Source organism: Schistocerca serialis, chromosome 3 (assembly GCF_023864345.2).
Source record: "Schistocerca serialis cubense isolate TAMUIC-IGC-003099 chromosome 3, iqSchSeri2.2, whole genome shotgun sequence".
Taxonomy (NCBI): Eukaryota; Metazoa; Arthropoda; class Insecta; order Orthoptera; family Acrididae; genus Schistocerca; species Schistocerca serialis.
In genome coordinates, this window is record NC_064640.1 from 406,695,135 (window position 1) to 406,722,238 (window position 27,104).

The 27,104-nt window shown below is 40.9% G+C and overlaps 1 protein-coding gene and 1 non-coding gene across 4 annotated transcripts in view; both read left to right on the forward strand.

The window, feature by feature from the left end:
* LOC126470266 (ero1-like protein) overlaps positions 1-27,104 on the forward strand; it is an 82,279-nt gene that overhangs the window by 19,988 nt on the left and 35,187 nt on the right. For all 3 annotated transcript variants that reach the window (XM_050098005.1, XM_050098004.1, XM_050098003.1), the window contains 2 exons: positions 5,599-5,670; positions 21,550-21,611. In XM_050098005.1, the coding sequence (XP_049953962.1) occupies positions 5,599-5,670; positions 21,550-21,611 (134 nt within the window). The remainder of the gene's footprint in view (positions 1-5,598; positions 5,671-21,549; positions 21,612-27,104) is intronic.
* On the forward strand, positions 3,099-3,203 carry LOC126472263 (U6 spliceosomal RNA). The gene has a single exon (XR_007586390.1). It is a non-coding gene; the product is annotated as a U6 spliceosomal RNA (small nuclear RNA).

The following is a 27,104-nucleotide window of genomic DNA, read 5'->3' on the forward strand; positions in this document are numbered from 1 at the left end:
ACTTTTGTAATTAAAGAACAACCACCCTTTATGAAAGTAATACATAACTTTTACAGTTGAATGTGAGTATGTTGACTTTTACAAAATTTTACATGACTGAACCTCAACCATGAGAAGTTAATCAATGAATTCGGTAGAAAAATGGTGTGCTCTAAATATGTTGCTCATAGATAATGATTGATGTGAAATTCCTCGTTCCTTACTGCTTCTACCAGCTTGTCCATAAACAAATGATATTTCAACAAGAGCCTTGAGATTATACTCATTGCAAATTGCACTGCACTGTAATATTAACTCAACTTGTAAACACAAACTGCTAACACTTGTGTACATTAACATGATTTGTATAAAAATGGATACACTGAAGGTTAGGTATCAGTGTCCCCTGAAAATTATTATGTGAACCAATGATCAAACTGAATTGTAGAGGTCCTGTTCACCACATTTCATCATGTACTAATACGATTCGTCATTCGGAAGCTGTATGCAACTCTTTTGGCTTATAACTTTTGAATCTAGACTAAGGTTCCTGCTCTTCTTGAGCTCCTTCTGTTGCTCCTAGCCATGCTTAAAAGTTTTCCCTAATGATGTCAGATATGCTCCGTGTTTTATGCAGTGTTGTTTGTTGTTTGAAACTCACCGGTATGAGTTAAACTAGTTCCCATCTGTACTAGCACATCAGTAAATAATCTTGATCATGTTGAACGCCACAGCTGAAACTAATATTAATGAAAACCACCTCCACTGCATTATTACAGTTGATTTTGTTTGTTGAACATCTTCAGCAGAATTGTCAGTGGTCAGCAGAAAGTTTATGATCAATGTTTTGGATTTGGTCTTTAACATTACATGTGACAACCAGACCCTTTGCATCATTACTTTAGCACAACTCAGCAACCTGAAGATGTTCATTGAAAAAATACGGTTGTAACACAATAAATGTGTAAAAATACAGCTGAGGAGATTTTCATTAATTATTAGTACATAAGTGTTGTGTTGTGGTAACTAGTTCCAGTAGACAAAACAGACTGAAATATCATGGGCACTTTCCTTGTCTAATCATGGAAAGATGTATGTGTGATGACAACAGTGTGTATTTAAATGATACAAATTAAAGTCGGTCATGAACCAGCCGAGGATTACTCTCTGCCTTCCTGTGAAATGTCGTTTCACTGGATGTATGACACTAGAGGAATGTGTGCTTGCAAATAAAAATACATCAGTCTGATCATTTAACCTCCTCCTAGCCTATTGTGCTAAGATTGACATGCTTCCACCAATGTTTTTATGCTGCAATAAAAAGGTAGTTAGATTGTGATACTTGCACACCACTTTAAATGTGTCAGTCTGAAATGTTATACTCTCTTGATGAATGATTTACATCCATTTACTTTCTGTTTCATGGCACACTGTAGAATATTCTTACAGAGTATGTGTTGTCTCTCCATCCTCCCCTCTGAATAGACATTGTCCTCATTTGAGTTACTCACAATAATTAAAATCAGATTTTGTTGTAGGACATCTGTTTTTATGTTGCACAATGAGTGAGGCCACTGTAGATGTGCTAACTCAGTATGATAAAAACAGCACCCAGTGCTTAGTAATTATTCTACATATTCATAATCTGCAGACCACTGTGAAGTGCATGGCAGAATGTGTTTCACATTGTTACACATATTGGGTTTTTTCCTCCTGTTTCATGTGTGTGAGGATAGTGGGAAGAATAACTCCCAAAATGCCTCTGTGCATGCTAGGGGGCTTTTGCATACTCTTAGACTGGGTTTCACAGGATAGTTGACATCTGTGTTCATCCACCTGCCACTTCATTTTTTTTTTTTTTTTTTTTTTTTTTTTTTTTTTTTTTTTTTTCAGCACTACCTAGGACCGTTTGTGCTGCCTTTCTGTGAATAGAATTGGTATCCCCACTTAGTCCTATTTGGTACGGGTCTCACACATTTCAGCAAAACTCGAGAATGGATTAGATAAGGGTTTTCTAAGTAATCTCCTTATAGACTGATAGTACTTCCCCAGTAAGTTGTAAGTGAACTTACTATGTGATCATTTGTTTCAAATTCCCACAAATTGTTACACCCAAATATTTCTATGAGCTGCAGTCAGTCCAGTTGTGACTTATTGATACTGTAGTCATACTACCTTTTATGTATCTTGTGAAGTGCAAAATATTACATTTCTGATAATTTAAAGTAAATTGACAGTCTTTACACCACTTCAAAACCTTATCAAGATCTGGTCAAATATTTGTGCAGCTTTCTCATACACTACTTCACTGTATGTACTGTATCGTCTGCAAAAAAGGCTGAGGTTAATGAGAATATAGTCTGTCAGGTCATTAATAACATGAACAGCAAGCTTCCCTGGGAAATAACTAAAGTTGCTTCTACATCTGTCAGTAATTGTTTATCAGAGATAACATTGTGCATTGTCCTTACCAAGAAATCCTCAACCCAGTCACATGTTTGATACTAAATATAATAGCAGTTGAGTTAGTAAGCATTGCTGCGCTACTGAGTCAAATGCTTTTTGGAAGTCAAGAAATACTGCAATCATCTGATTGTCTTGATCTGTGGCATTCAGGATGTCATGTGAGTTATGCACGAGTTGGGTTTCACATGGTGAATGTTTTCAAAACCCATGTTGGTAGGCATGGATGATGCCATTTTGTTTGATACTTTATTAAGTTTGTAATACGAATAAATTCTAAGATTCTACAACAGAGGGATGTGAATAAAACGGGATGGTAGTTTTGTGAGTAATTTCTCCTACCTTTCTTGTAGATGGATTTGACCTGTGCTTTCTTCCAATACAATCTGACAGGGATTACATCAAGCCCTGTCCTCAGCTGTTTCTCTATGCCGGTACCACTAATATCTATATCACTCATTTTTGCACTGGTACATAAATTGAAATAAAGGAGTATTGCTGGAGCTACCTCATTGAAGGACTTGTCTATATTGAGACACTCCATAATTATGATTATTAATAAACTTTAAAAAGTAGCTCTTAGTGAGGAGTACAATACCGAATATTCATAGTATCCTTTTCCCAGCAAGAATCCAGAAAAAGTGCAAAAAATTGTTGTACTCACTTTGGCAATACATATTCTAAAATTGTAACGATGCAAAGAAGATTAGCATTGCCCCTGTGCAAGGATGACACACAATCACAAAGCATTCCAAATTTTTGCTTTAAGGTCCAAAGCCAGGGCTGGATTATAGGACCCCCTGCCTATGAAAGAATCCCAGGCTACTTGTTGAACTGACTGGATACTGGAAAAATTGTACCTCAGACTATATTTTTAAAATTAAATGTAATGACATTTTTAAACCACCACCTGGATGTTATTAGTATTTACGTGGATGGGTCTGAGCAGGAGGATTTTATTGGCTGCTCTGTCATGTTACCTGGCATAGTCCTCCCATAGCAGTTTTCAGTTTTTTATGCAGAATTGTTTGCTGTATTGAGGGCATTGGAGCAGACGAGATGGCATTGTGGCAAGAAATTCCTTAGATATTCAGATTCCCAAAGTGCCCTTTGTCTGTTGGTCAGATGGACCCAGCAGATCAGATGGTGCAAGACCTACAGGATGCTTTTCCTTTTGCAAAGTCGGGAAAAGGAAATATGTGTGTGAATCAAATGAAAACCTTAAATTTGTAATGACAAATCGAAATTTCGCGCAGTTATCGTGTAAGTTGGTAAGTGTGCTACAGTGTGCAGAATGGCCTGTAGGTGGCAGCATAGTGTAGATGCACACACACATCGTCGCAATATCAGTATAAAGATGGCGACTTGCACCAGGGAAGAACAGTGTTCTGTTATTTGGTTTTTGCGTAGTGAAGGTGTGAAAACTATTGAAATTCATCGACAAATGAAGGTTCAGTACGGTGATGCATGTTTGTCACAGCAGCAAGTCTACGAATGGAGTAGGAAGTTCGCAGCTGGTGCGACTTCAGTGGAGGATGCTCCTCGTCCAAGTCAGGCACAACAAGTTGTGACTCCACCGAACAGTGCAGCAGTTGCATGTGAAGAACTTCTTCGGCACTTTGAACGAGAATGTGATGGCTTCCTTGCAAGAATCGTTACTGGGGATGAAACCTGGGTTCACTTCCACCAATCGGAAACGAAGAGAGCGAGCAAGGAATGGTGCCATTCCTGATCACCAAAACCGAAGAAGTTTCGAACAGAACCATAAGCAGGGAAGGTTATGCGGACTCTCTTTTGTGACAAAAAAGGAGTTGTTTTGGAGCATTACATGCGTAGAGGGACCACTGTCACCAGTGCATCATACACGTAAAAAATCAACTGTGACCTGCAATCAAATCAAAGTGTTTTGGATTTCTGTCAGGAGGTGTCCTTTTGCAACATTACAATGCAAGGCCCCACACTGCCCATACAACAGTTGCAACAATCACAGACCTGCATTTTGAGTGTCTTCCTCATCCACCATACTCACCAGACCTTGCCCCAAGTGATTTCCATATGTTTGGACCACTCAAAGACGCAATGGGGGGAAAGAAGTTCCGTTTTGATGAAGAGGTGCGCCACATGATGCACAAGTGGTTGCGCGGACTACCAAAAGAATTTTTTTTCTAAAGGAATTTATGTACTTTGTAAGCACTGGAGGACTTGCATTGAGCGTGGGGGAGATTATGTTGAAAAGTGATACAGATTTGTACCACTTCTGCACAATAAATCATATTTTAAAAAATATTTAAGGTTTTCATTTGACTCGCCCTCGTAATTTTGTGTTGGGTTCCAGGGTGCACAAGGATCTGGGGAACTGAACTTGCTGATGCAGCTGCCAAAGAGGCTGGCTTCCTTTCGTCTCCTGCTCGCTGTTCAGTTCTCATGCAGGCTCTTACCACATTTGTGACTAGAAGACCATATGGTTGTGGGAGGCTCAGTGGCTGGAAATGGAGAATAAGAATCGGCATTCAGTGAAACCAAAGTGTGACTGTGGCTTACCTCCTACCTACCATGACGAGCTGAAGCAGAAACCCTGACAAGGCTTAGAGTAGGAGATTGCCCATTAACATATGACTTTCTCTTACATTTGGGGAGCCTCCAGTGCGCCATGGATGTGGTACATGCTATTGATACGACATATTTTAATTGAGTGTGTTTATATAATGACCTGAGAGCAGACATGGGTCTCCCACAGGACCTGCCCTCTATTTTCACTGAGTTCATGTTGTAAATTTTGTGTAATGTCTGGGCTTCTTCCCAAAATACTGTGTGTGAGATTTTAATGCGTCACAGATTGGCTCGGCCACACATTATTTCTAAGTAGTCACCCAGCCATAGTCATCTGCCTCTTTTTGAACTGTCTCTGTACTAATACTTTATTTTATATAGTTATTCTGATGATTTGTCTGACATTTATTGTTGGTCTTTTATGAATCTCACCATCTCAGGGTTGTGTTTTCAATTGTTGTGCTTGCATACAAAAAATATCAATGCACTTAGCATAATGCTGTATTTATAAGACATCTGTAGAAAATGTCTCATTTCATTTTGTTGGTCTGCTAGATAGCTATATATGCAGATTTGTTTTTGCTGACAACATTAATCTTTTTGTAGGAACATATTCCACCTGGACTGAAAGGCCATTTAGCAAACCAGAAGCAGACCACAGCACATGCTGCCTACAAAGTGAGTAACAGTAAACTATCTCAAAATGTGTGTGTTATTTGGACTATATAACCACAAAAAGAGAGCTTCAAAACTAATCCAAGCTTCCTGTTATATATTTGTTCTGGTTTGAGAAAAATTATTTTACCAAAAATTATAAGAACTTTTTTATTTGTGATTGGAAAGTTCTGCGGTGAGATTTACACTACCTATATATATATATCAATGCACTTAGCATAATGCTGTATTTATAAGACATCTGTAGAAAATGTCTCATTTCATTTTGTTGGTCTGCTAGATAGCTATATATGCAGATTTGTTTTTGCTGACAACATTAATCTTGCATAAGCTCTCTTCAGTAAAATGAGTCATCTTGTGATTATCTGTCTTATTTATATCAAAGTTCATATCTTTCTGATTTCGCTTAATCATTTGTGATGAAATTTATATGTCTCTTACCTAGTGCGGTGATGCAGTGATTAGTATTAATGATCCGTTAATCACAGCTAGTTCAAACATTCAGGAACTTCATTCAGTATGTTTAAGATAATATCCCAGCCAAAATTAAAGGCACTGGTTGCAAACAGTTGCAGATTGTTGCCCACCTCGGAACAAATGGTGCTGTTATGTTTTCTGAGGCTACACTAGGTCCCTGCTGACATCTGACATAAGTAGAGCAATCAGCCTTGCTTGTGGTACATCATTGCTCACAATCTCGAGAACAATTCTCAGAACTGGCTGGGGCTTGTGCTTTTGAGCAAAGTTGAAATCCTGCACTAAAGACTTCGGTGATTCTGTGACCATCGAAGTGTCTAGGTTTGAAAGCTAAAGGGTTTCACTAAACAGTGGAGAGATGAGTTCCCACCAGAGCTAGCTACCAATGTCTGTCCACAGAATACATACATTTATTTTAATTTATATGTAAAAGGTCAGTCTGTTCATGGCCTGCAGCAGAACATTTCAGATGAGACTGCAGGAATTCCAGCAGTCCAGTTTCGATCCGTCTTCTGCAATTTGCTGACTGGGGCCCAAAAGTGCCAAGATATGAATGGTGGTCACTTTCAACATCTGCTGCATTTCCTTTCCTCTGCTGTGTTTCTCTGTACGCTGGAACTCTGTTCTCAGGACCACTTTCATTTGCCCCACCCTGTATAAGCTCGTAGAGAAATGATTGATATTGACTGCTGAGAAAAAGTGTGATTTGTTCCCTGTCACACATTACAAGCAAAACTATTTTCTACCTTTCTTAACACTAGTTTTGCAGCCTATAGTCATTGATGCAATAACAGCCTTATTGTCACAGATTCCCTCTCTTTGTTAACCAATTCAGAAAGTTTGGGTGTGTCCATTGCTAGACAGTCTGAGACCTTGCTCTCGGTAGTTGGTTTCCTAACTGTTGTAAGTAATATTCAGAAAAGACGTTCAAAACTGTCTCAAATGGTACCCATTTTAATCATGTGACTTGCCTGTTCAATAGTTGGCAAATAAAGTAGTCCCCTATTACAATAACATATTACTGAGCTTTCCAAACAGTTAAGCTCAGCTACTTTCGCTCTTCATACAATTGCTAATTTTGGAAACAAACGATCAACCTCCTGGCACATTTCCATTCAATAATTTTGTATGGAATCATTTTCTTGGGTAACTCATCATGCAGAAAGAAAGTATTGATTGCACAAAAGTGAGCAGTAAGAATAATATTTGGTGTTCATCCATTGATATCGTGTAGGTACCTATTCAAGAAGCTGGTCATGTTAACTGCACCATCACAGTGCATATGTTTGCTAATGAAATTCATCATATATAATCTGCCACAATTTGAGAAGAACAGTGATGTCAATACCTGCAACACCAGAGGGAAAAATACCTTTATTACCCATTATTAATCCTTTTGTGGCTACAGGCATACATTTATGGCCTGCAGGTAGAACATCCAGATGGCTACAGGTGTACATGTTTGCCCAGCAGGTAGAACAGTCAGACAGCTACAGACGTTCATTTGCGCCCTGCAGGAAGGAAAACCTGACAGGTAACAACATTCGTGTATGTCTATGGGAGCAGATAAATGGGCACTATGGAATGATAACTCACTGTTGTCTGTATTTGAATGTTCCTGCCAACACTGTCGTTATTTGTTTTTCTTGTCGGAAAGTGCTGCAGTATTCGCCAGCTTGTGGTTCCTTTCGCCTTGAGAGTGGATCTGTTAGATGCAATTTGATTTCCTAATGTACCCAAGACAGAAGATAAAAAGACATATAATCTGAAGGGCTGGAATTATCCTAATGAACTGACATATCAGGTCTTGCAAGTGGTGAATAGTGCAGCAAAATACACGCAGTTTCTCTGCAACAGTTCCTGCCATGCGGAATAGCAAACTGCGCACACTGGCAAAACAAATGCAATTTGATTTCCTAATCAACAAAGTACATACAGTACGGCCATATGTAATCTGAAAGGGCATGTATTTTACTACAGAAGTGATGTATCAGACGTTGCCAAAGGAGAATGCTGCAGCAGATACCTCAGTTTCTCAGCAACACTCACAACTGCGCAGAACAGAAGATAGTCCTAGTTTTGGGCATCTTCACTAGAATCGCTCGCTTTAAAACTATACGTCTTGAAATGGATTTGTTCAATGTTAATGAAATTTAAATAGGTTATAGGAGCATATATATATAGGTAGTGTAAATCTCACCGCAGAACTTTCCAATCACAAATAAAAAAGTTCTTATAATTTTTGGTAAAATAATTTTTCTCAAACCAGAACAAATATATAACAGGAAGCTTGGATTAGTTTTGAAGCTCTCTTTTTGTGGTTATCATAAACTGCAACCACTGCGATAATACAGTGTGATACTGATTCTAAAGACTGTTTCTGAAGAGTGGTTCTGTGTGTGCTGGAATGTATGATTAGCCAACAATGACCATAGCCAGCAGTGATCATCGGGCTGTGTCAGCCATCTGCCAGCCAGGCACACAGTACATTCACCCCATTAGGCAGTTAGGCAGGCAGGATGCTTGACGCTACCAGCCGTGAAAGGATTAAATCTGTCATTGGCAATGAAAGGAGTTCAGTATGCTGCAACAAAAATTTTGGATCATTTGACTAATTACGTAAAATGTCTGACAGATACTGAAGCAAGTTTTAAATTTAACATAAAATCATTACTCATGGACAACTCCTTTTATTCTATTAACGAATTTCTACTTAAAAACTAGCAGCCATTTAAAAGAAAAAAAAACCTTGTCTTTAAGTCTAGTTTCTTGAGTAAGAATAAAAAAGGTGTTCATTAATGTTAACACTAATCATATATATGTATCCTGTAAACTGACTCATTCCACATCATTTTGATAAAAGAATAGTTCAAACGACATATGGGACATGTAACTAACATGTCAGGAAACTTACACCTTATATTTTCCAAATTTCCTGTGAGGCACTAAACCACGAAAAAAGCATCTAATTACTAAATTCACTCACCTTTGAGGCTTACTTTCATCCCATTAATTCACATTCAGGGTCTTTAATAACCTCAATAGATACTGCTGAGTTCTTTATAGTAATAAATATGCTACCATCATTACACGCCAATGGCAACCAAGCTGCCTCTTCCTGAAACTGTCCCACGTAACTCGATGAGCGGGCTGCCCAGGAGATGCTCCATGAAGGACATGGCCTCGCAGACATTTGACCTCAAATTCAGCACTGCAGCTGTAAAATCGCACTATCATGGTAGCATTCCCATCTTCTCCTCCAGCTGTGCAGCAAGCCAACAAACTTTTGCCTCACAGGGCGATGTCACCTGCTACACAACCAGCAGGCCAGAAAGTACAGAAGGAATACTCCTACGAAGACTTTTTATGTCCCTCCAGCCAACAAACATCAGAGCTTCCTCTGCCAGTTGGAAAGGCTCCAAGAAATAAAATAAATGCAAACGGACCTCTCCTTTGCCAACTCGGAGATCCTCTTCGACAGTGTTGCAATGTGTTATCCTCGCCCAACCAACCTCAGTGTTGCCGGTGTGCACTGCTAACCATTTTTTTCTACCCTGGACTGTGCAGACCAACAGAAGGAGAATGCCAACGCCTCTGTAGATCTCGTTGAGCAGGATCCTCCAGCCTCTGTGCCCTGTAGCAGTGAATCTTCGAAGACTGGCACTTGGCAGCCACTGAGGTGACACGACTTCATTTTTTCCCTCCTCCCCTATCCATGTCATGATTCTTCTCCAATGGAATGTTCATGGCCTTTGATTCAACTAAGATGACTTATGGCTGCTCTTGGAGTCGCATTGCCCGCTTGTTCTCTGCCTCCAGGAAACAAAATTGTGTCTTCACGACCGCTTTGAGCTCCTGCATTTCTTCCCAGTCCACTTTGACCTTCCCCCACCCCCCTGCTTGGTGACTTTAGTGCACACCATCCCCTTTGGAGTTCTCCCACAGCCTGCCCAGGAGGTGTCCTTTTGGTTGACTTTCTCAATCAACATAATGTCATCTGCCGTAATGCTGGAGCACTCATGTTACTTTCAGACTCCACGCACACCTATTCCCATTTGGACTGCTCCTTCTGCACTGCCCAGCTTGTCCACAGTCTCGAGTGGCCCAGTCTCTCTTTTAACAGTTCCACTCCCTCTTCAATCATGGGGGCAACCTGCGATGGCTCTCGGGGACCAAGTTCCATTCCCAAATTTCTGACCTGACAGTACCAGATTATGTCATAGTGGTCCCTATTGCTATCTCCAACACCTTTGGCCACTGTTTTGTGGAATGTCACCTTTATTGTGCGGGAGCTAGATCGAGCTCTCATTTCATACTGATCCTCCGCCCCAGGACCGGACAATTTTAACATTCAGATGTTGCAGAACCTTTCTCTTATAGGAAAGCATATTCTCCTCCATACGTACAATTGCATTTGGGCAGAGGACACATTTCCCAGAAGCTGGTATGAAGCCACTGCCCTACCCATACCTAAACCCGGTAAGGACAAACAGCTTACTTATAGTTATTGCCCCATTTTTCTCTTGAGCTGTGTTTGCAAGGTGATGTAACATACGATTCATGCCCGACTCGTAGGGTGGAGTTTCACAATTTACTAACTACTGTACCGAGTGGATTTCGAGCGTGCCATTCTGCAGTTGACCATGCCATCACTGTGTCAACCCATGTTGTGAATGGTTTTCTGCGGAAATACCAGACTGTACCAGTGTTTTCGATTTGCTGTAAGCCTGGGACACATGCTGGAAGACTGGTATCCTCTATACTTCTGTGGCTGCATGCCCCGTCCCCTTCAGGAATATTTAAAAAACAGAGTTTTCAAGATGCATGTGGGTACTGCCTTGATGGACACCTTATTCCAGGATAACGGTGTGCCTCAGGGTTCCATCCTAAGCATCGTCCTCTTTGCTATTGCCATTAACCCTATTATGGCCTGTCTCCTGCCGGGCATCTATTTTGTGATCTATTGCAGTTCTCCATAGACTGGTTTCCTGGAGTGGCGTCTTTAGCAATGTCGCAATCGTCTTTACTCGGGGAGCATCGACAATGGCCTTCGCTTTTCTGCTGCCTAAACTGTTTGTATGAATTTCTGGTGGCACAGTTGGTTTCTTCCGCCGAATTTCTGTTGATGCAATTGGTTTCTTCCACCGTCTTTACATATTGGACCTGTTGCTCTTCCGTTCATTGAAACTACAAAATTCTTTGGGCTCATGCCTGATAAGAAACTTTCTTGGTCCTCACACGTGTTTCACTTGGTTGCCCACTGTACGCGGTCCCTCAGTGTCCTCAGCTTTACTTTCTGGAGAGCAGATCAGACCACCCTACTCCTTTTGTACTGGCCCCGTGTCTGTTCGATACTAGACTGTTTTGTGTATGCTTCTGCACATCCATCTCTCTTATGCCATCTGAATACTATCCGCCATCATGGCATCCGTTTGGCCAATGGCACCTTTTACACTAGCGTGGTCAAGAGTCTGTATGCAGAAGCTGCCGAAGTACCGCTGTCGTGACTTTCTCTGCAGCAGATACACATGGTGTTTGTCTGCCATGCCTGGTCACCGATCCTATGCTCCCTTTTTCAATGGCTCCTTTGATCGCCAGTATGGGGCACGTCCTTCTGTTACGTCTTTGAGTTACTTTTGGCTCTTCCTCTGGCTGCTTAACTTCATGGTACCTGCCACTTTGCCAATGGGTGTGAACCCTTCACCAACTTGGCTTCATTTGGCAGCCCATGTTCACTTCGGCCTTCATTTACTTCCTAAGGACGCTACTCAGCCTCGCTCTATCACCAAAGTTTCATGACCTTCACATGGAACTTTGTGATAGTACCTTTGTGTAGAGTGACTGCTCTCGGACTGACCATGGTGTCGGGTGTGCCATCGTCACTGACGCTAACGATTTTCAGTATCGGCTTCTGGAACACTGCTCAGTATTTACAGCAGAACTCTTCACCCTGTATCAGGCCACATAGTACTTTCGGAAACACAGGATTTTCGATTATGTCATCTGCTCCAACTCTATTGTGCCCTTCAGAGCCTTTATGTGCTGTACACTGTACATACCTTAGTGCAACGGGTCCAGGAAAGCTGTCGCTTGCTCACTTTTGCTGGAGCCACTGTCATGTTTATGTGGGTTCCTAGTCACATTGATTTGATGGGAAATGAGGCTGCTGCCACTGCTGCCAAGGCTGCAGTCCTCGTATCTCAGCCTGCTAGTTCTCCCATTCCCTTCAACAATCTCTGTGTTGCCATCTGTAAGCAAGTTGAGTCACTTTGACATCACCACTGGTTCTCCCTTCATGGGTGCAAGCTCCGGGGAGTTAAGCCTCTCCCAGCGGCTTGGATGACCTCCTCTTGGCCCTCCCACTGTGAGGAGATCATTTTAGCTAGGTTATGTATTGGGCGCTGTATTTTTAGCCAACGTCATTTGTTAAGTGGTACTCCTCAACCACTTTGTGCTAATTTCTGTTGGAACACCTGTTTTTTAACCACTTGTGTTCTCATGTATGTTTGCTGTGTGAGTTATAGGTAGTTTTAGCGAATGACGCACAGGCTGTTGACTGCTTTTTACTTTTTATGCATCGTAGCAATATGGCAAAGGACATTTAATCTTTAGTTCAGGACTTCAGTTTCTCTATGGTGTATTTTATGGACATTTCTCCAAGTTCCAGTTTTTAGCTGTCTCTCCTTCCATCGATTGGGCTTAACATGCAGTCGGTCTTAGCCCCCTTTCTTTTGTCTTTGTGTTCTATGGTTCTGACATGGGCACATGTGACCCTAGTTGTTTTTGCACCTTAAAACAAAACAAAACAAAACAAAACAATCATTACCATCTAGCCTACCTTTACAATATGAGCGAAAATATTATGACCACCTGCTTCATAGCGTGTTGGTCCACCTTTGGAACACTATACAGTAGTGATTGTTTGTGATGTAGATTTGGCAAGTCCTCAGCAGGTTTCTGGTGATATGTGGCTCCTTATAGTTACACACAGGTCACACAGTTTCTGGAAATTACTGGTCGCCGGTTTGTGGGTGTGAAACTGGTGCCCAGTAGCATCTCAGTTACATTCCATTGAATTCAGATTGGGGAAATTTAATGGCAGAGACATTGTTAGTTCACTATCATGTTTCCTCAAACTTTTGTAGGGCAATTCTCCACCACTGTCAGGGAGGAAATTTAGCATAGGGGGATTCAGGTGATCCTCAGTAATGTTCTCGTAGTCCACAGCCATCTGTGGTGCTTTTGAATACTTCCACAGGTCCTGTGCAATCTCAGGTGAATGTCCCACATAGCATAATACTGCCACCACCGGTCTGCATCCGTAGCAGTGCGAATGATTCAAGCAGCTATCCACATGGATGGCAGCATATCCAGACGTTTCTGGGAGTGTAACAATAAATGTCATTCATCTGATCAGACAACTCATTTCCATTGATCTGTGGTCTAATCTCGATGCTCTTGTGCCCACGGAAATCGTAATTGATGTGTTTGGGTAACTGTGGGACCATACAGGGGTCGTCTGTTTGGAGCCCAAGGTTCAGTAATGTGTACCAAATGGTGTGCCCCAAAATACTTCAGCCTGCATTGACATTGTATTCCATCATGTGGTCTGTCACATATCACCAGCGGTCCTGCATTATAGAGTGGATAACCCTCTGACCTCCAAGTTCTGTCACGGAACGTGGACGTCCTACATCCTGTTGCCTGCTGGTGGTGTCACCATTGTCCTACCACTTTCCGTAGATGCTTATGACAGTAATTTGCAACATTGCCCGGTGATGGGGCCTAAAATTCTACTCTTTGTCAAAGTTACTGATGTCAGTGCATTTCCCCATTTGTGGTCCCGTATCATCACTGTAACCATCTGGCTCTATCTCTGTTCCACTTTATATGCTTCCTTTATGGTGTCACATACCTGTGAGGACATGAGGCAACATTCACTCTCACTGTGAGAAGCTGTCATAATGTTTTGGCTCACCAGTGTTTTGCAGTCTTAATTTATGATTTTGTTGCTGCTGTTCACTTCTTGCAGTTTTCTGTTCCTAGTACTACGTGGAAATTATTACCTTTAAATAAGTGAAACCAGTTCTAGGAAGTTACCTTGGACACTCTTCCAGTTAATTAATCCCACATTAACATTTTCTCTCTTTTAGCTGCCAAGACAAATGTTCCAATATTAACTGGAAAAACATGCATATCGCAAAAAAAAAAAAAAAAAAAAAAAAAAAAAAAAAAAAAAAAAAGGATGCCATAATTTGAGCAATATTGAGAAGCTGTGTGGCCCATCATATCAATGAGAGCAGGAACTGATAGCCACGAGATCTACAGGACAAAAGACAGGCTTCATCTACATTTATACTCCGCAAGCCACCCAATGGTGTGTGGCGGAGGGCACTTTACGTGCCACTGTCATTACCTCCCTTTTCTGTTCCAGTCGCGTATGCTTCGTGGGAAGAACGACTGTCTGAAAGCCTCCGTGCGCACTCAAATCTCTCTAATTTTACATTCGTGATCTCCTCGGGAGGTATAAGTAGGGGGAAGCAATATATTCGATACCTCATCCAGAAACGCACCCTCTCGAAACCTGGTGGCCAAGCTACACCGCGATGCAGAGCGCCTCTCTTGCAGAGTCTGCCACTTGAGTTTGCTAAACATCTCCGTTACCAAATAACCCTGTGACAAAACGCGCCGCTCTTCTTTGGATCTTCTCTATCTCCTCCGTCAACCCGATCTGGTACGGATCCCACACTGATGAGCAATACTCAAGTATAGGTCGAACGAGTGTTTTGTAAGCCACCTCTTTTGTTGATGGACTACATTTTCTAAGAACTCTCCCAATAAATCTCAACCTGGTACCCGCCTTACCAACAATTAATTTTATATGATCATTCCACTTCAAATCGTTCCGCACGCATATTCCCAGATATTTTACAGAAGTAACTGCTACCAGTTTTTGTTCCGCTATCATGCAATCATACAATAAAGGATCCTTCTTTCTATGTATTCACAATACATTACATTTGTCTGTGTTAAGGGTCAGTTGCCACTCCCTGCACCAAGTGCCTATCCGCTGCAGATCTTCCTGCATTTCGCTACAATTTTGTAATGCTGCAACTTCTCTGTATACTACAGCATCATCCGTGAAAAGCCGCATGGAACTTCCGACACTATCTACTACGTCATTTATATATATTGAGAAAAGCAATGGTCCCATAACACTCCCCTGTGGCACGCCAGAGGTTACTTTAATGTCTGCAGACGTCTCTCCATTGATAACAACATGCTGTGTTCTGTTTGCTAAAAATTCTTCAATCCAGCCACACAGCTGGTCTGATATTCCGTAGGCTCTTACTCTGTTTATCAGGCGACAGTGCGGAACTGTATCGAACGCCTTCCGGAAGTCAAGGAAAATAGCATCTATCTGGGAGCCTGTATCTAATATTTTCTGGGTCTCATGAACAAATAAAGCGAGTTGGGTCTCACACGATCGCTGTTTCCGCAATCCATGCTGATTCCTACAGAGTAGATTCTGGGTTTCCAAAAACGACATGATACTCGAGCAAAAAAACATGTTCTAAAATTCTACAACAGATCGACGTCAGAGATATAGGTCTATAGTTTTGCGCATCTGCTCGACGACCCTTCTTGAAGACTGGGACTACCTGTGCTCTTTTCCAATCATTTGGAACCTTCCGTTCCTCTAGAGACTTGCGGTACACGGCTGTTAGAAGGGGGGCAAGTTCTTTCGCATACTCTGTGTAGAATCGAATTTGTATCCCGTCAGGTCCAGTGGACTTTCATCTGTTGAGTGATTCCAGTTGCTTTTGTATTCCTTGGACACTTATTTCAATGTCAGCCATTTTTTCGTTTGTGCGAGGATTTAGAGAAGGAACTGCAGTGTGGTCTTCCTCTGTGAAACAGCTTTGGAAAAAGGTGTTTAGTATTTCAGCTTTACGTGTGTCATCCTCTGTTTCAATGCCATCATCATCCCGGAGTGTCTGGATATGCTGTTTCGAGCCACTTACTGATTTAACGTAAGACCAGAACTTCCTAGGATTTTCTGTCAAGTTGGTACATAGAATTTTACTTTCGAATTCACTGAACGCTTCACGCTTAGCCCTCCTTAAGCTAACTTTGACATCGTTTAGCTTCTGTTTGTCTGAGAGGTTTTGGCTGCGTTTAAATTTGAAGTGACGCTCTCTTTGCTTTCGCAGTAGTTTCCTAACTTTGTTGTTGAACCACGGTGGGTTTTTCCCATCCCTCACAGTTTTACTCGGCATGTACCTGTCTAAAACACATTTTACGATTGCCTTGAACTTTTTCCATAAACACTCAACATTGTCAGTGTCGGAACAGAAATTTTCATTTTGATCTGTTAGGTAGTCTGAAATCTGCCTTCTATTACTCTTGCTAAACAGATAAACCTTCCTCCCTTTTTTTATATTCCTATTAACTTCCATATTCAGGGATGCTGCAACGGCCTTATGATCACTGATTCCCTGTTCTGTACATACAGAGTCGAAAAGTTCGGGTCTGTTTGTTATCAGTAGGTCCAAGATGTTATCTCCACGAGTCGGTTCTCTGTTTAATTGCTCGAGGTAATTTTTGGATAGTGCACTCAGTATAATGTCACTCTATGCTCTGTCCCTACCACCTGTCCTAAACATCTGAGTGTCCCAGGCTATATCTGGTAAATTGAAATCGCCACCTAAGACTATAACATGCTGAGAAAATTTATGTGAAATGTATTCCAAATTTTCTCTCAGTTGTTCTGCCACTAATGCTGCTGAGTCGGGAGGTCGGTAAAAGGAGCCAATTATTAACCTAGCTCGGTTGTTGAGTGTAACCTCCACCCATAATAATTCACAGGAACTATCCACTTCTACTTCACTACGGGATAAACTACTACTAACAGCGACAAACACGCCACCACCAGTCGCCTGCAATCTATCCTTTCTAAACACCGTCTGTGCCTTTGTAAAAATTTCGGCAGAATTTATCTCTGGCTTCAGCCAGCTTTCTGTACCTATGATTTCAGCTTTGGTGCTTTTTATCAGTGCTTGAAGTTCCGGTACTTTACCAACCCAGCTTCAACAGTTTACAATTACAATACCGATTGCTGCTTGGTCCCCGCATGTCCTGACTTTGCCCTGCACCCTTTGAGGCTGTTGCCCCTTCTGTACTTGCCTGAGGCCATGTAACCTAAAAAACTGCCCAGTCCACGCCACACAACCCCTGCTATCCATGTAGCCGCTTGCTGCGTGTATTGGACTCCTGACCTATCCAGCAGAACCCAAAACCCCACCACCCTATGGCGCAAGTCGAGGAATCTGCAGCCCACACGGTCGCAGAACCGTCTCAGCCTCTGATTCAGACCCTCCACTCTGCTCTGTACCAAAGGTCCGCAGTCAGTGCTGTCGACGATGCTGCAGATGGTGAGCTCTGCTTTCATCCCGCTAGCGAGACTGACAGTCTTCACCAAATCAGATGAGGTGTGACATATTCATAGCAATATACAACAATCATAAATCATCTTGGGTATAAATTGTCTGGCCTTCAATAGGTATTAAGAACAAGATAAAAATTTGTAGTTTCAGCCTTGTATTGCCCACTGGATGTTAGCAAAATTAATGGAGATATTTGTGGGCAATAAAATGGACAAGGAAGATTTTACCTCATCTTGGACAAGAGCTAGAATCATTTACTTGGAATAGTAAACATGTAATGGAGCTGTTGGTAAAGTTCAAGTGAATAGTTACTCATGATCCAGAAAAATATGAACCTAACAACTTTATTAAAGACGTATAAGAGAACCCTTGCTGTACAAAACATCATGAAGCATCATACGAGATAATCCAGTAAGTAAAGTCATAGCGTAAATTTATAGATAAAAAGGACAGAGTCTGAGTTAAATTGGGGGGAGGTTATAGATTGACAACGAATGTTCACATGCATTTGGCACGTCATGAGCTGCTATATTGCAAGTTGTGTTTGGGGTCCTGCGTCTTGATATGTGTGTCAGAGAAAGAGCTGCTATATACTAGATGAAGAAAAACTGTCCAAAAAAAAAAAAAAGCAAATGAAATACTTGAGACTTGTGAAGATAATAGCATCCCCATCACAAAGTGTATTATGGATTTTTGGCAGGAGAGGTGGTACTCTTCTGCCACTGTAAATATTGCTTCTTCCCAAATGTTGGATAGAGACTCCAAATTGTGTAGAGCTATAGATACACATAATCACATCCTCTGGAATGTCCCGTTTGAGTCCTTGATGTTAGGGAAGGGAAACAGCAACTTCAGGACATTCCTGTCTACAAGGCAATGTCTAATGACTTGGAAGTCAGCTTCTTGAATGAAATAGCTTGATTCTTCTCAGAGCCAGCCAAAAGGGAGAGTACAAACCAACTAATACGCACCCACGAAGAAAGGATGTGACATGCTATGTAGGAGGGGGAATGGCTTGATACCAAGATTGGAATGCAGCAAAATGGGTTTGGCAAACTGACAACTTGTCTTACTTTCCAAATCAGAGTTTTCTTCTTATCTGAAATTGAGCCTGAAAGGGAGACAAGATCTTCAGTACAACTGCCATAAGGGTGGTGAAATGGTAAATACTCTAGTACGCCATTGACTTGCTGTAGGATCAACGAGGCCATAACGATAGTGCAAAAAGGAAACTGGATGTAGAGTACCCCGGCTGTTAAGATTGCATGAGGTAACTCAAAAAGTTTTGTAATTTTGTCCCTCAACATATTTTTTGGGATAAAGACAAATTTCTTCTGTTTTTCCTTTCCATTTCCTCTTTAACTTCTTTTTGTTTTAGTTCTCTTTTATCTGATTTTTGTAATATTTTAGCATATAATTAGTTCTTGGAAGAAGCAAGTGCAAAGGAATGCATACTTCCATAATGGTTGTACATCCACTGGCAGGTAACAAAATCATGAGTGTATATCATTGACAACTTGGACATACTGAAAGCAGCTTTATAATGAAAAAACTGTCCATTAGTTGACTGGATGATGGACAATCAGTGAAGTAATAATTGTAATAACAGTACTGGAAATGAAGTGCCTAAGACAGATCCAAGGAGTAACCATATGAGATAGAGAACAAATGTATCGATAAGGAATCGACGTGGAATCCAAGGTGTAAATAAATGGATGAAGACAAGGAAAAGAAATTGGAAGGATTATGTGGAAAGGGCGGGTGGCAGTAGCACCGGGTGCTTATAATGAAACTGGCAGTGTTGTGAGTGCTACAGTGCATGCTGTATACATCTTCGGACACTGAAACATTGTAGGTATGTTCATTGATGTACATAGTGTGCTGAAAAAAATAATAGTTCCACTTTCTGCCACCAGGTGAAAATATGACACTCTAAGCTGTCAGAATGTAGTGTGGGTGGTAGAAACTTGAATTATTATTTTTTTCAGCATACTCTGTGAGTACACCAATTAATCAAAATACATAATTATGATGTTTCAGAATCCTGCAATGTATGCAGCCTGTACTGCAGCACTCGGCACACAGCTAGTTTGATTGTAACCACCCGACAGTATGCCTAGTCGGGCGCCTGCAGGCAGCTTTCCCTAGATTTTAGTGTACGTATTTGTTGTTTGTAGATGATTTCTCTGTCTTTCGTTTCTTCTCCAGTCTTTCAGCAACCCACCAGTTGTTGCTGACAATTTAACTTTCACCGAGTGAGGTGGTGCAGTGGTTAGCACACTGGATTTGCATTCAGGAGGATGATGATTCCAACTTGACAGGCCATTCAGATTTAGGATTTCTGTGATTTCCGTAAATTGATCCAGGAAAATGCTGGGACGGTCCCTTTGAAAGGACGTGGCCTATTTCCTTCCCCATCCTTGTCACAATCTGAGCTTGTGCTCAATCCCTAGTGACTTCGAACTCAATGGGATGTGAAACCTAGTCTTCCTTCCTTCCTTAGAATTTAGCTTTCCTCAGTAGAGGATGAGAGACACTGTTCTTAATATTAAAGAAAATAGTGAGGTTTTTGGACTCTCATTTGATTTTAAGCTTACCCTGATCTGACACTTTAAAAAACTGAAAGCATGGTCCCTCTAAGCACTAAATATTTTAAAATGCATAAATCATAGTTTGTGGGGAGCAAACCCAGCCAGTCTGCTCCAGTTTCACAGAGCCTTCTTGTGATACTGGCTTGATCAGGAGTGTGTGCTCTATGGGTCTGCAAAATACACATATTTAAATGACATTGCACACCATGAGGGAACCGAGCTAACAACCGGAGCCTTTAGGCCCAGCCATATTCCAAGCCTATCTGCTGAGATTGGTGAGCCACCAAACTTCAGGCAGTGACTTCTCGTGGAGCAGCAAGCGTATGAAACAATACCCATGCCTTAGATGTCTGCGTACCATTCTCACTCATTGTTGGAATGTTTTTTCAGGTGGTGTAAGGTAGTTATTAATATATGTAGTTTATTTTTAAATAGTTTCATACATAAGGTTTCATGAACACCAGATATGATCCTCACAGTGCATTTCTGTGCAGTGCATACTTCATGCCTGTACGTGGAATTGCCCGTGAAAATTAATTCCATATGACATTGATGAATATAATTATGGAAATTAAGCTAATTTTGATTCTTTCATCACCAAAACTGGTAATTACACGTAGAGCAAAAGTTGATGAACTCAAACATTTGTGAAGATATATTTGATTACCAGTTCAAGTTTTGATTGATATGTACACCTGGGAATTTTGAAATGGAAATATACTGTGAAAATGTAGATGAATGGTAAGAATATCATTAAATCCAAAGAAAACAATAAGAAGGAGGAAGTAGTACCCACTTGCTCTGGAATATGTGTAGATACACTCAGTATTTGGTTGAGGAAGCCATACTGACAAAACCTTTCAAAGAAGATGGATATTGAGTCGCGTTGCACCTGTGAATGAAGATGATTAGTGACAAAGCAGGTGGTGGATGCAAAGTGTGACAGCATCAGTGCTTGCTAAGGTTGTAGGCTGGATGCTTGGATGTGTTGCAGAGTGGTTGGCTTATGAGTCTTCAGTTTGATGATCCTTAAGACCAGTATTCTCACAACATGAGTGCTGTATCCTGCCTGACATCAATACTGCTTCAGTGCGTTGTGATCTGTGTGAGTAAGGCGTGCCAACTGTTTTTGTTTTTTACAAATGCACTGAAGTATATGTGTACATTTAAATATTTGTGGTAATATTTTTAATTAACATGTGAATAGTGATAGTTTCTATAGTTGTTTTGTTGCGGCTCCTTCACTTTACCACATGCTGGGGATAAGAGAGTATTTGCTCCCCATAAATATTTACCAAGTAATTTTACCATCTATTATGTCATTATTTGAATGTATTTAATGGCATTTTGTTCTCTTTTTGTTCTAGTACTTAGAGAACACACAGAGTGATTGTGACGATGAGTTGAGCTATATAAACACAACCATTAGGTGAGTGTGTCATTCTGTATTTCTTCTTTGTTATTTGCCATTTCTTATAGCTTTCAAAGTATTTTCTCAAACTGTCTTTTTTTTGTGGCGGTGTAAGATCAGTATTTGAAAATTCATTAAAATTGCGCTTAAGAACCTGTAATTAGACATCATTTCATTCCAGATGTCTGATTTTTATTGTGTGTCTGCAGTTAGCTTCAACAGGATGTGTACTGTGTTCCAGAGGGACTTGTAGTATTGTATAGAATATTTTAACTACACCATCTTATTTTTTTAATGCTATAAGCTGTCAAATATTTTTTCTATTTCTGGGCGTAATTTTGAGTGCTAGTATCTTTTTATGAAATATTTAGAAAAAAATCTTGTATTGTTGTGTGCCATGACCATAAAATGGAAAATTTTCTTACTTCACATCTACTGTGAATTGCAATTATAAGATGCAACTTGTGGTTCATGTTAGTGTTTTCTTATAAATAAATGGAATGGCTGGCCAGTACTTATCTTTTTCGTAGTGAATTTTTTTTTTAGTTTTGCTGATAGAAAAAAATCTTGTATTGTTGTGTGCCATGACCATAAAATGGAAAATTTTCTTACTTTACATCTACTGTGAATTGCAATTATAAGATGCAACTTGTGGTTCATGCTAGGGTTTTCTTATAAATAAATGGAATGGCTGGCCAGTACTTATCTTTTTTGTAGTGGTTTTTTTTTCCTTCTCTCTCTCTGATAGAAATGCTTTAGGAACTTGTATATCCGTTCTTTGATGGAGGGATTGGGATGTTGGGAAGGTGGTGTAGATACGCAGGTCTCTTGAGTCATTCTGTAGAGCATGCTTAGCAAATGGGTGCCGGGTGTCCTCAGGGCAGACAGTTCTGTGTCCATTCATGTACTCATCCAGTTTAGTGGTAATCATCCTTATATAAAAAACAGTGCAGTGAACACCATAGTTGGGAAACAACAAGAGTGGGTTCTTTTGTTGCTCTGCCTTTGCTGTATGATTTGTTGAAGGTGTAGTGATGGGTAGTGTGTAAATGCCTGAGATAAATTTTACAATGTGAACAATTTCAAGAATAAGAATATTTGTGTAATATGGCTTATCAAGGAAGTTGTAAAGCTTTGGAGGGTGACAAAAGGCAACAGTGGGTGGTGTGAGAAGTACAGGGTGAGGGCAAGATCATCTCATTTCGATACTTGATTTGAGAAAGTCATAACATTGGTGGAGTAATGTAAGAGGCATTTGTGGACTGGCAGACAGGGTGCTTATTTGTGGGAGAGGAAAACCTGGGATAGGTTATTTGTATAGCTGTTGAAGAATTTGGCTTAGGACAAGATAAATTTACCTTGGATGCTTGAACTGCATGGAAATTGGGAGGCAACTGTTGAAGGAGAGGATCTGTTGCTTGTTGGATGGTTTTATAAGAGTTGTGTTTTGTGTGTGAACCTCAGTAAGATGTAGGTAAGTTAACGAAGGTGGCTTCGAATTTGAGTTTGATCATCAGCAAGTCTACCAAACCAGGAGGCAAAGATTCTGGGTGTTCAGAATTTCCCCTTCCATGTAGCCCAACAAAAGGTTGCTGTAGAACAGGTTACCTTAGCTGTCACCCTTAGATGTTTGTCTGTTTGTCCATCAAAGGAAAAATAGTAATGAGTTAGGACGAATTTGGCTTGTGTGACATTTTTTTTAAGAGTTTCTGGTGGGTGTTTGCGTAGTTAGTGTTAAAGTGCTGAGAGGCTGTGGGTATGCTGGTTGTTGGTGTAAAGAGAGGCTGCATCAGTAGTGACATTGTGGGCTTCAGGTAGTAGAGGAAATGGAAGTGGGTTCAAGACATTGCAGGAAATGGTTGGAGTTTTCTTCTGTGGGATGGGAATCTCTGCATGATGAGTTTTGAGGTGCTGGTATAGAAAGGTCAAGATGTGTTCAGTTGTAACTTTGAAACATGCTACACAGGGATGGCCAGGATATTAATTTTGTATAATTGGGGAAGTAGGGGTATGCAACTCAGGAGAGGCAGAAAAGTCTATGAAGGCAGTTGGGAGACCTTGTTGGGGGTCTAGGGTTGTTAGGATTTTTGCAACTCAGTTTGGATGGAAGGAATGGGGTCTTTATGAAGTTTGATATGCCAATGTGTTCAAAAGCTGATAAAGCACCTTTGCCACAAATTCCCCACAGTAGAGGTACTATAACTACAAAATTATCAATTTCATGTATTGATTTACAATGGACAATAACCATCAGAGTATAGGTGCATTTCTTAACAAAAAGCATAAAAAACTTTGGTTTCAAAGAGTGGAACTACAAAATATGTTTACTTTCATTCAGGTTTTATATTCTTTTCAAGTGGCCATAAATTGCATCTACATAGAATTCAGTTTTCCAATAACTGAATCCATTAACCATGTAGGCATTGTTTGCTCTTCTGAAAAATTCTGTAGGTAATCATGTTACAGTAATTCATTGTGCATAAAACAAGCAGTGTCATACACTAAACAAACTATGCATTTTATTACATATCAAAAACACTTTAATCAAAAGGAAGGAAAACACAACTTTTTAATTTGAAGGAAAATTGCTCAAGGCACATACATTATTATAAAAACGTTTTATTTTACGAAATATAATATGGATAGATAAAAATCTGTTCACCAAACTGTGGCAGGAGAAAACACGTAATAGGTATGGAAACAAATCAATTTTGGAGCCAGTGGCTCCTCCTCATGGCAGAAGGGTTGAGGTGATGAGGGAATAGGAAGAGGTATGAAGGAAAACAACAGATGAGGTGTAGGAAATAGGAAAAGTTATGAAAAAGTCACTGAGAATCCCAGGTCAGGAGAGACTTAGTGGATGGGATGAGAAGGAAAGAGTGATTGTTGATGCCTGCACCATCTAATATTTGAAAACATGAGAATGTAAAGGTGGTAGATACAATAATAAGTAAGACAAACACACACACACACACACTCACACAGAGAGAGAGAGAGAGAGAGAGAGAGAGAGAGAGAGAGAGAGAGAGAGAGAGAGAAGAAATGTTGAGAACCAACCACATATTGTAAGGAGTTCTGAGGAACTGTTGTCATGAGAGGGAGTATCCAGATGGTCACGTTGTACTGTGTGCTCTGCAACAGGGTATTGTATATTGCTAGCCTACACTCTCTGTGATAACTTGTCATAACAATGCAAAAGGCCGAACAGTGTTTACATAATAGCTGATACACAACATGTTGTTTCACGGGCAGCTCTCCCCTTGATAGAAAATGTACTGCCAGTTACAGGCCTTGTGTACATAGGATAGGAAGGTGCATGGGCAAGTCTTACAGTGGGGTTAGTCACAGGGCTAGGAGCCATTGAGTAAGGGAATTGGTGCTGGAGCAACATAGGATCTGACCAGGATATTTCAAAGATTGGTGGTGGGAGGCGTGGGGGGAGGGGTGGAAAGCTATTCTCTATTGGGTGTGCAAAATATCAGACAGAATAGTGTTTCAAGGCAAGATTTTAGGAAGTCATAGCCCTGTTGAAGTAGCTGATTTATTCACTCAAGACCAGGATAATCCTGAGTGACAGAGGTGTATTCCTAAGTTGTTTCCTTAGAGCATTCAGCAGTACCAGAATGGGATATAATGGCGTGGAAATCTGCTTTTGAACTAGGCTGGTGGGGATAATTATGTAGGGAAAAGGCAGATGTGAGATAGGTGTTGGATTGCTGTAAAGAGTCTGCATGTGAACAAAAAGTTTGCCTCGGATATAAAGGCTGTATGAGAAGGAATGTTTCACACGAAAATCCAAAATCCAGGTCGGACCTGACTTTATAAAATTGCCAATCTAAGACACTTGTTTTATAACAGATACATCAGTAATTTGTAAATTATTTGTACCCCGTTTGGCACATTTTTTGAGGCACAACTTCGTGTTATGTGAACACAACACTTGGAGGGTAATGGCAGCTTCATAGTTCTTAACCTTTGTTTTGTGGTGGTGGTGGTGGTGGTGGTGGTGGTGGTGGTGGATGGGGGGGGGGGGGGGGGGGGGGAGAAAATTGCACTATTTTATTCAGGGTAAGATCTTATGTTTGCTATTGACCAAAGCTACCGCTCTCATGCTCATCAGTGTATAGGTTACATGAAATAAAATATTGTTGATACGTTACTAGTAAATATAAATGTTCATACACCTGAAAAAGTACATAAATTAAATCTACATCATCATATACTCCCCCACATCTTTATTCTCTTTCTATCTTTTACACTTTTATATATGAGGTGCGTTCAATAAGTAATGCAACACTTTTTTTTCCCAGCCAATTTCAGTTGAAAAAAATTTGTTGTGGGATGTCATGGAATATTCCCACTTCAGCCCCTATTATTTGATGTAATTCCAATAGCAGGCAATGCTATATGTAGCATTCAAACTGGTGTCTGTAACAGAGGTGCATTTCAAGTAGAGTTCTGTTGGCAGAAAACCAGAGCATCAGAGATATTCGTAGGTGCTTGCAGAATGTTTATGGAGACCTGGCAGTGAACAAAAGTGTGGTGAGGCCTTGGGTGACGTGTCAGTTGTCATCACCATAACAAGGTCGCACAACCCTGTCTGATGTCCCGCATGCTGACTGGCTGCCCACAGCTGTGACTCCTCTGTTGTTGGAACGTGCAGACACACTCATTTAAGGTGATTGAAGGATCATTATCGAACACCGCATTGCACAACTGGATGTCTCTGTTGGTGGTGTGACACACTCATCCAGCAGTTGGGGTTCTCGAAGGTGTGTGCCTGCTGGGTTCCTCGCGCTTAACAGAAGATCATAAAGAGTAATGAAGGACCATTTGTGCGAAATTGCTTGCACCTTACGAGGCTGATTGTGACAAATGTTTGTCGAACATCATCTCAGGTGGTGAAACATGGGTTAATCACTTTGAACCAGAAATGAAACAGCTATCGATGGAATGGCTCCAAAGGAAAAGTTCAAAGCCACACCCTCAGCTGATTGTCATGGTGGCAGTCTTCTGGGACTGTGAAGAGGTCCTTCTGCTTGATGTACTCTCCAGTGCTGCAATGATCAACTCTGAATTGAATTGTAATATCCTCAGGAAACAGAAGAAAGTACTTTAGTGTGTTTGTCATCACAAAAATGCAAATGAACTTGGCCTTCTTCATGACAACACAAGGCCTCTTAAAAGTCTGTGCAGCCAAGAGGACTTCACAAAACTTCATTGGACTGTTCTTCCTGATCCACCATACAGCCCAGATTGTGTGCTTTCAGACTTCCATCTGTTTGGTCCAATGAAGGATGCACCCTGTGGGAAGCAGTATGTGGATGTTGTGGAGGTTATTGGTGCAGCAATAAATTGGCTCCTACGTCAACCAGTAGAGTGGTACGGTGCGGGCATACAGGCCCTCCCAGCAAGGTGGCGTAAGGCTGCTGCATTGAATCATTATTATGTTGAAAAATAGGCTTTTGTAGCCAAAATAGTGGGGAATAATATGGTGTATTGCAATCCTGA